This window comes from Pteropus vampyrus, unplaced genomic scaffold (assembly GCF_000151845.1).
Source record: "Pteropus vampyrus isolate Shadow unplaced genomic scaffold, Pvam_2.0 Scaffold33, whole genome shotgun sequence".
Lineage (NCBI taxonomy): Eukaryota > Metazoa > Chordata > Mammalia > Chiroptera > Pteropodidae > Pteropus > Pteropus vampyrus.
The window spans coordinates 7,924,815-7,934,950 of record NW_011888814.1 but is presented as its reverse complement, the minus strand read 5'-3'; the positions used below and the strand labels follow the sequence as shown (position 1 = coordinate 7,934,950).

Sequence of the window (10,136 nt, the reverse complement as noted above, 5' to 3'; positions counted from 1 at the left end):
CAGAAGATACATAATGTAACCGCATACAGTATGGCAGGAGAAAAATGTAAAAGCTTATATTTTTATCATGTATTTGCTTCGGTAATCTATCTTTCAGAATGTAAGTTAACTCAGGAAATGCCTCGTGAATTGCTAAGCTCAGAATAATGCCAAGTAGACAGAAGAACTGGCTGATGCAGAGTCGAGTGATCAGACTGGCTGTGGTTAAGCGCAGAACAACCGGAGGGCTTCTCTAGGAAAACTCAGCCAAGACAGGTCTACGGCTCCCAGCCAGTTCCATTCAGGTAGCTTTGAGTTTAGCAGCCAGAACTGTGGCGTTTTCTTTCCCCTATAGATCTGTGGCCAAGTTTTCCAGAAAGAAGAATAATACTGTTTCTCTTTCATACCTCTGGGATAAAGCTCTACACTGTCAAAAGGACGCCTTTGTTTTGCAGGTTTCGAGCAAAGGATGAAATAAATACACACCTCAGACTCTGTAACAACTAGAATTCACTGCTAAGGTACTTCTCCGCTACGGAAATCTTAAGAAAAGGGCAAAATGGCTGCATGAATGGACCCTCCCACACACTGCTATGCCACCCCTTCGTTTACTGCAATTCTCATGCGCAGAAACACGCACAGCCCTCCACGCGGTATGGGTTTGCTGCGGCCCTTCTCTCCTACAGCTGCGCCTGAGCTTCGTGTCGGGCTTCAAGCAGCCCCTTCAGAAAGGCTGCAGAGCTGTGCAGTGACCATTAACTTTCTTAACAGTGTGTGAGTGTGCCTCGACCAGAAGTGACGGCCCGCAGTGGCAGTGAGCTTCACAGTCATGTGTTCAGTGAGTGGTTTTATCTCACATGATAACAGGTTTAGTTGGGGCCCGAGGGAGACCCTTCTCCAGAGAAGAAACTATCAGTGCCTTCCTTCCAGGGGGCGGCGGAGGCAATCTTGCAGGGACAACAAACATGGCTCCCATTTCTCTTCACCCACGGCAAATTCTATTCAAGAATCCAAGAGAAGCAGCGCTGAGGCAACAGGACAGCCTCAGAAAAGGCAGTGTGCACTGGGAGAGCACGCAGCATATGTGCTTTGTGAGTGAGCGAATATTTGTGTGTACGGAGGTTGGGTGCAGGGTGCTGAAGTAAAATGACACTTTCTCCCAAAGACCACCGTTTCTGTGAAGTCCTGAATAAATAACTACTATTTGCCAGTAGGGAAGAAATAAAGCAATTTGTTCCTTGAATGCATAAAAACTGCTCGAAGAGCACAATTCATTCATAGTCTTGCTGGCTTGTGAAATCTTAAGCTACTAGAAAGGATAAGATAAGAAATATGTACATTAAGCCAACAAAGAAAGGAAGGCTTGCCCTAGTATGCCAACTTTAGTGCAACAGAGAAATACTATAGATGCAGGAGCCTGCGAAGGTAATGTCATGTCTGGGGTTTCATATAGGATTTGGATCCTAATGACATTTGAAAAGAATGAAAGAGAGACAAACAGCACTGCGTGGGGAGCTACGAGGGCAGAGTGTCTCGGCTCCTCTGAGGCCTGCCCACGACGAACGCAGCGGGGGTCACCTATCCTAAACAGGAAACGCCAACGGTGAGAATTCCCTTTACTCAGGCCATGTGAAGATATGTGCTGTCTTTTCAGCAACTCTACTCCTACGTCCTGTGAGTGGTGGAAATAAGAAGCAGGAAGAGGGCCCAGTGTTGGGTCTGCAGTGACAGAGAGACCAAATCTAGAAATTTTATGTTCAGATCTCAATTAGAGATGAAATCACCTAGATGCCCTCCAGCTTCTGTTTGAAACACAGCGGAAAGGAGGGCACATGACCTCCAGGGAGGACCTCCGCGCTCCGGGAAAAAATTTCAGAGTAACATAGGACACATAAGACTTACCTGCGAGCAAGAAGGTGATAAGGCAAGTTTCCTTTGGCAAATATAGCTTGAGACGAGAACCACTGAAGACATATTCCACCACAGCTTCAGAACGGCCTGCCCGCTGGAGAAAGGGCAGGAACTGCTTTGCTTTTTGGGTATCCTGGTGGAGAAAAGAAGAATCTTTAGAAAGGTAATAAGATTTAGGTAAATGTTTCTTTCTCTGTGGCTTAGGACAGTCTAGCATACCACAGGAAGCTAGGCAAATAACCCTATAAAATTTCATTTCTAAAACCATGGCAGACACCAGATATCCATGTGACTTCCACAGAAAAAACATAATTAATCAAAAGTTTCCAGAACATTCTCGGTGACTCTCCGCTTCTCTCTGTTCAGTTACTAAGCAACCAGTGGATATATGTTAGGAAGGTGCTTTGAAATGAGAATTTCACTTCTCTGGGATAGGAAATAAAAGCTCCCCTTCCGTCTACAGGAAATTGAGAGAAGACCAACACTAACCTTCAATGGAGGTTTATTTAACCTGTGATTTTCAATGGGAAAAAAAAAAAAAAAAAAGTGACTACCAGGCTGCATGATATAGCCCCTAGAGCCCTTTCCCAGGAAACCCAAAGTCGTTCATCTTCCATCTTCAATAGGTATGTAGATTCAGAGCTCACAGTTTCTTAAGGAGAAGAACACAACCTTCAGGCACTAGCACAGCAAGCCCTGCTCTGTGAGCTTTTCGGGGATGAGCCAGGATGGCACAGTGCTCCTGTTCCCAGTTTGGGAGATCTGTTACAGCAGGACGTGCTCCACAGGGACCAATCCCACATCGCATCAGCATGAAAAATTATGGAAACAATAAAAACATACAAAACTGCATAGCATTTTTAAAACTTCTTTTCACTCATCCACAAAAGGGCATGCATTCTACCTCAAGGGTATCAAATCATGGACATTTCAAACCTCAGAGCTCTAAGCTACAGAGCAGCTAAGCCAGCCTTCAAATCCTTTCAGTCCATCAAGCTACTTAAACAGATAATAGAGTAAGCAAGCATCAAAACATCACATTGCATGTGCTGGGGGAACAGTCACTGGATGTCAGAATTTCCAAGGCTTTCAGCCCAGCCAGCAGAACTGTCAACTTCCTCCGAGGACAGCAAACTCTGTACACCTTCCTGACGCCTGCAACACAAGCACTCCACCAAGCTCCTCCTTGCTAACTCTGCTCCTAGCAACAGAGCTATTGTATCTAAATTAATGCACATTAGATAATGAAAATTTAACAAGCCATCAAGAATTTGAGAGTTCTCACAGCAGCCAAAGGGGCTCCGCTCATTCAGAAGCAGTGAGGTAGGTTGGGATGAAAACAATATTTATAGTAATGAGAGTAATCCTTCTCTTCAAACAGTTTCTTGGAGAAAAGGAGAGACAGTCATCTGTTCTCTGTGTCTCTAATGGAACACTGGTAAAAGGTAATGGCACAATGAGCTTTCGTGGGTTGGAAACTCCCCCCAATGAACACTTAAGCTATTCCACTGTCTATATACAGTAAAGAAAAGGCCTTTCTGGAAGTTGGCGGAAGTCCAGAACAGTCGAGCAAGACAAATGTTCTGTGAGAAAGAAAGTACTACCTGATTAAAATCCTTTTTCCGTACAAGTCTAAATCTGGGACATTATTCATGAGCTGAGCCAGTAAGTCAACAACAATTATCAAAATGATTATTGCAAATCATGAGGCAACTTAATGTCTCCGAAGAGAAGGCCTTTCCACTTAAGACTGCAGTAATTTATATTTTTCACAGACTTTTGCTCATCATTATCTTCGGCATATATTTATCTGGAAAAAAGATGCTTACAGGAATAACAAGAGCACACACAAACACAGGTATGCCTTTAATGTTAATAATAAAAAGGATGTTGAAGCAGACTCTTCCTATTTTGTTAAATGATTACCTACTTTATCAAGAGAGAGATAGTTGACCCTTGACTGACATTGGTTTGAATTGCATGGGTCCACTTATATGTGGATTATTTTTCAATAAACACATGCATTATTATGATTTTCTTAACATTTTCTTTTCTCTTGCTTACTTTCTTGTAAGAATACAGTATATAATACACATAATATACAAAATATGTGTTAATCAACTGTTTATGTTATCGTTAAGTGTTCTGGTCAACAGTAGGCTATCGGGGAGTCAAAAGTTATACACGGATTTCGACTACGCAGGGTGTCGGCACGCCTCACCCTGCACAGTTCAAGAGTCAATTGCATTTACTCAGGCTGAGATCAAGGAGAAGCGAAGGTACCTTACTCTTAGCCATGTAATTAAAAAAAAAAAAAAAATCAACAGATGTTCCAGATTTCTCCTAAGTCTCAACGCACAACTTAACAGTCCTATTCCAGAAACAACATGGGAAGTCAACAAAGAGAATGTGACATGCCATTGATTATGATAAAGATTATAAGTGAAAGCCAACTATGAAAATTGAAGGCACAAAAGCAAATTTTAAAGGCCTACCAGAATTGGCCATTTTTATTTCCAGAGGCAAAATTGCAAGAAAGCACATGGGGTGCCCCCCTCCAAAGGCCTGAAGATGATGACATGCCCATGGACCATGAGTTAAGGGAAAAGATGGAAATTCACTCAAGTTGACAGGTTTTTAGAAATAAAAAATTCTTATAAAGTCAATTGAATGGAATGTATTCACCAAAAGATGTCAGCTCTTTCAAATCTCAGTCAGTGGTCTGTTGTCCCTTGTCATCTCAAATGCTTCCTTCGCTTGGCATGATCCTTTGCAATACAAAACCCCTTGAAACCTTTAATTTTTGTTTCAGTGGCTCAAATGAAAAGACTGGTAAGGCCGACTGACAGGTTCCCTCAGGTGATGTAGCCTTAAATCAGCCCCTGCTAATTTAGCTATAGAAATTATTCATGTTAGTTTTGACTGTATTACTATAAAATTGACTAAATGTGGTTAAACAATTTGACTTTCAAAGAGCTGGTGCAAGTATAGTGATGTGCTTCATTCTCTTACCCTCACTTCTAAGGTTACAAAAGAAGTAACTAAGAGAAAACTTGATTATGAGAACTAGTATAACAGAGGCCAGTTTAGGAACTACGAAGGAGCTGAAGATGCCAGGTAGATCTTAAGGATGATGGGAAAGTGATAAAGTTCAAAAAATGTCATTAACATGACATTTTAACAATCTACCAATAATCCTGAAGGAAGACCTACTGAGATTTAGTGAAATTAACAATTTCTTTACAACTTTAGAACTCCAAAATATACTTTAAAAAATAAAATTAAAGGTCTCACATTTAAAGAGATAACACTGAGACATGATAGAATGCTCATTTTAAGGCGAGACTATTAAATATCAAACATTTCTACTTGCAAGTCTAGCTGCAGACTCTCGCTTATTTACAGGAGATCTGAGCATCTATCTGCCATAGTTATCTGGTACTACATTGGCTCAAGGCTCTGAGAATCCGAGTAGATAAAGTGGTTATAGTTTTCTGTTGTCTGTACCAATATTCCCCTCCACTGGTGTAAATAATCAAGAAGCAACTGTACTTCTGCGCAGATAAGTCTTTTTTGTTACACTGATAGTTTTCACATTACCTGTGCTCCAAAACAAAACATAACTATTTTCCTGTACTCTTAGAATAGCTAATTTAAGGATACATTAGCTACATTTAACCTGCTATTGTGGATGGCATCTCTTTAAGGAATGTTTCTGCTTCCTCGATGCACCTTGAAATTGAGAAAGTAATGATGCGACAAATGTGCCTGGGGTGACTTCATTTCAAAGGATGTTAATATCTATACCTCACACTTATAAGAGTAGGGTTTTGAATGGCCCTGAAGACAGGCAGGATGGTCCTTAGAAAGAGGAAAAGGTTATAAGGACACATTCATCAAACACTCCTACTTGACCCTCACTTCTGGCTTGTCAGGCCACAACTCTTCCAAATGTGGATACATGTATCAACACCTGTAAGAAATGCCCCTTCCTACTGAGACTGCAACTTATCTCTACAAAGTGTCTTCCTTTGTAAGAAAATGAAATACCAATTTTGGGAGAGTGGGAAAGTTGGGGGTGAGGGGAGGGAGATCAGGAGAAGCAGAGTCCTTGTGTGGCTGGCACAGGACAGAGGTCCACAGAACACATAGAGACAAGTCATCTGCATCGTAGAAGAGCGTAACTCACACAAATCAAAGTTTTGTGAATTCTGGAACAGGGTTTTAGGCTGTCAGTTTGTACTAGATGTTAGCAAAGTGAATGGATTCTATGATTTTTCCACTGAAAATACCCATTATTGTAGGCATTAACATAGTTAGGACCGGTGAGAGGGGGAATATCACAACATACAAAACAGCATAGGGAAATGGGAATCAGAGCAAACCTATTAGTTAACAATTAACCACTCAGGATTATCATGTGCAAGTCTCAAATGGGAACTGTTAATAATGAAACTCACTAATTAGTTCTCATCGTCACAATCACTCTTTGATTAACATCACAGGAAAAAGAACTAAAAACAAATACATGTGGGGCTTAGCATGGTAGCACGGGAACAGTCCACCAGCACTTGAGAAACTGAATTGGAACGAGGAACATCAAAAATGATGGAGCTTCCATGTCCTGCCCACTCCAGCAAACCGGGCAGGTGTCACTCCTGTGAGAGCTGACTCCCCTGTACCTACAGGGCTGACCTGAGGCTAAAGGATTCTAGAGCACAATGCTGTTTGGGTCCTACAAATCCTAATATTGCAGCAGCAAAATGTGGATGTGTACAAGAGCACAGACACAGAAAACAAAGCGTGGAGATCAGAACTAACAGCTAAGAACACTGAAGCAAACGCACTCTCATTTCAGGGTGCACTGTGAGAACTTACTGCCATAGTTATCTGTTTTTGTCGGGCTCTCCAGACAGGAAGAATTACTTCTACAACTACAAATCACAAGTACATCCCCCACTGGAAAGGCAAGCATCAACACTCCATGCTCTTCCTCCTTTCCACAGCTCAGGCACTATATGGCCCAAGTGATATTTTAACTCAAAGAATGAGATTATGGTTTTCTGCTAGGAACCACTTATACGGGCAAGATAATCTCTGAATATAAATGGGGCCTTGCGGGGAGACACTTGGGAATCCTGTCTAGCTCCAACAATACCACAAAGCACTAAAAAATTTGAGACAAATCTTGCCTAGCTGGTCATCAGTGTTTCATGGTGATGTGTATGTGAGGGGTACTAGGAGAGGGCGTAAACTTCAGTGAGATACAAGTTTAACAGGAATGAGTGAAAACAGGAAAAAACCACGCTGAAAAACAAATAAAATTAGGAGGAAACGGAAAAAAAAAATGCTGAAGCTAGGCCATCAATAATTTTTCATTAAGTGCTGTCTGTAGTTTACAGTTTCTTACACTGTTTACTTAGGTGGCACAGCAGCTCGCTCAGGCCTCCAACATGTCAGGGTGTAGGAGAAACCATGCTTCAGGCTCTGGGCTCCACTCCTGAGAGCATGAATCAAGAGGACAGCTGTAGGAACACTGAACTGGAAGCAAGCCCTGAGCTTGGGAGGCTGGGCTGGCATGTTAACCTGTGGCGCCCTCAACACTGAATACAACCTTCCATTTTCTTTCCTAATTCTAATCCTTTATTAAGGTAGGATAGTTTGGTTAAGCGGTTTTCAAAGCGTACAAGGAGAGACTGAAGGGCAGAAGGAGCTGGCATGGTCTGCTCCCCAAATGGGAAGAAGGAAGCTGCAGAGCACGGCAGTGCGAGTATAGCTTCATGTCCCAAACGTGGAGGAAAAAAATTTCTCTGCGCTTGAACTTGAAAAAAACCTAAATCTGCCAACACTTTAAGAATACCATTGCCCTCAGGAGCCCTGCAAAGGATAGGCATCTATAAATATTTTCATTTGGTTGGTCTTGCTCACTATCTATCTCCTTTTCACAAGGTATAAAACTGAGAAAAGAAACCAGGACTTGGTAAATCCTAAGAGAAGGGATAATCCTGTATTTAGAATGAAAATATGCAAAGCAGCATTCTGACTTACAATCACGGCAGTCCAATTAAAAGAAAGTCAAATCATGTTACAGTAATAGATTAGAGACCCCTAGAATATGGCCTGGCATTCATCCGTACTCACCCCAAACTGGAAGTAACCTAAATCTTCTTCAACGAGGGAATGGATAAACTGTAGCACGCCCACATAATGGAATACTACTCTGCAATTAAAAGCGTATAAGCGGCAACATGGATGAATCTCAAATGCACGATTCCATTTATATAACACTCTTGCAAAAGTTAAACTGTAAGGACAGAAACAGACCAGTGGTTGCCAGAGGCTAAGGGAAGGGCGGGGGTGGACGCCAAAGGTGACGGAGGAGTTTGGGGAAGATGATCCAACAGTTCCATTTTCTTGGGTATGGGTTGGTTCCAAGTGTCCATGGCTCTCAAAATGTCCACACTTACTGAAACTCATAGAATTATATATTAAATATGATATATTTTACTGTATAAATTATGCCTAAGTTTTAAAGATAAAAAAATTGACCTGGATAAGTAGACTATGTAATATTTTAATTTTTAACTTAAGTATTTCCTAGTCAACTAATTTATAAGTAGCTCGGAGACAGTAACAATTTCAAAATTAAGCACTCCAGTAATCACATTTTAGATAAACTACTTTAATTAACTAGTCAATGCATTAAAGTGTTTAAAAAAATTCAAGCAGAAAATAGTTTAGATGAGAAATCATGGGATTAGAAGAACAAAGAAAAAAAATTTTTTTATATCAGTTTCCCAAAAGCAGCGTAAGAAAGTATCAATTCTAAAGGCAATGGCTAAAGAAAAGCTTGATACTGTCCTCGCCTGGCTACATGGAGGCAATGTTCTGTCCCAAGAAAGAAAACAGTACTTCTGAGGACATTTGCCTGTTGACATTTTTATACTACCTTGAAATAAAATCATGTGATATGGCTTACTGCGAATAAAATATATTCAACTCTTAATCAAATGAAAATTCTACACAGGCTCTGAGATTATTTTTTTATTGAATGACTTTCAGTTTTCCAAATTTAACCAGCTGAAATTATGCTGTAAGAACGATTCAATTTAACCTTTAAAATCACTGCATTTTAGTGGGAAAATCAGCATTTCATCATCAACAGGAAATACAGTGCCCTTGGCTTATTCTACAAGACTTTTTTCTGTGCTGTAAGTTTAGCATAGAAAACACAGTGATGGTATATGTGTTTCATATAAAAAGGGTTGAAATATATACCTAAAGGATAAGTATATACCTAGTTATAAGAAAGCATCAGCCACACAAGCTCACTCTCTTTCTATAGCAATCCTCTTTCTCTGATTTGTTTGAGGGATGTCGTTCCTCAGGTCTGCCTAGCCACGCAATGATCTGAAAGTTATGGCTCATAATTCATGGGAACCAGAAAAATGTCCACAAATAAAGTCCGCCTTCTTCCCATTTCCTCCTTCACCCCCAAACTGTCCATTTTTCCACTTCTTCATACTCTAACTTCTCAACAGATTGTTAACAATTTTTCATTAAATTGATATTCGGTGTTTATAAAATTACGACTTTGTAAATCGTAGCCCTTCCTGGAGCACCCCCCACTCCTGCCGACTTCTGCACGGTGGTGTGTGAGGCCTGCTGCACGACGGATGACCCAGCCTCCTTTCACTAAAACCCTGGATATTCCCTGCACATCCTACCCTGGATCATGTTTCCCAGGTCTTTGCTTTCCACTTTCTTGGTTTACTCCCTTTTCCTTTTTCAAAAAACATCCTATTCCTATTTCATGGAGAAAATGTTTCATCTCTTTGAGGTCAGGTAAGTAAAGATAGAATGGATACAGAGTGGCTTTTGTAGTTTTATTCTGGAGAAAGACTATCCTTTGAGTACTTTGAATCCAACAGATAAATTCCTTTCATTATCCATCAGCATAATAATACACTAGTTTTTTGATACCAATGGCTACTTTAGTTATTATGTGAAGAAAATTTATTTTATTATAAAACTAAATTGTAACTACTCAAAGATACAGCCATGAGAAATACTGGCTCAGTATTACCAATTTGTTAAGAGAAAAAAGTATACAGAAGAGCTTAATATACTGGAGGGCATACCTTACAATTATTTTCACATTAAATATTTCTCTAAAAATATGTAATTTATCCAAATTTTAGACATCTAATTATAGCAAATAAATCATTAAATTGATAAGAAAATAG

General features: G+C 40.4%; 1 protein-coding gene across 2 annotated transcripts in view; it reads right to left on the bottom strand.

The window, feature by feature from the left end:
- SND1 (staphylococcal nuclease and tudor domain containing 1) overlaps positions 1-10,136 on the bottom strand; it is a 417,018-nt gene that overhangs the window by 161,642 nt on the left and 245,240 nt on the right. For both annotated transcript variants that reach the window (XM_023528894.1, XM_023528893.1), the window contains exon 15: positions 1,882-2,023. In XM_023528894.1, the coding sequence (XP_023384662.1) occupies positions 1,882-2,023 (142 nt within the window). The remainder of the gene's footprint in view (positions 1-1,881; positions 2,024-10,136) is intronic.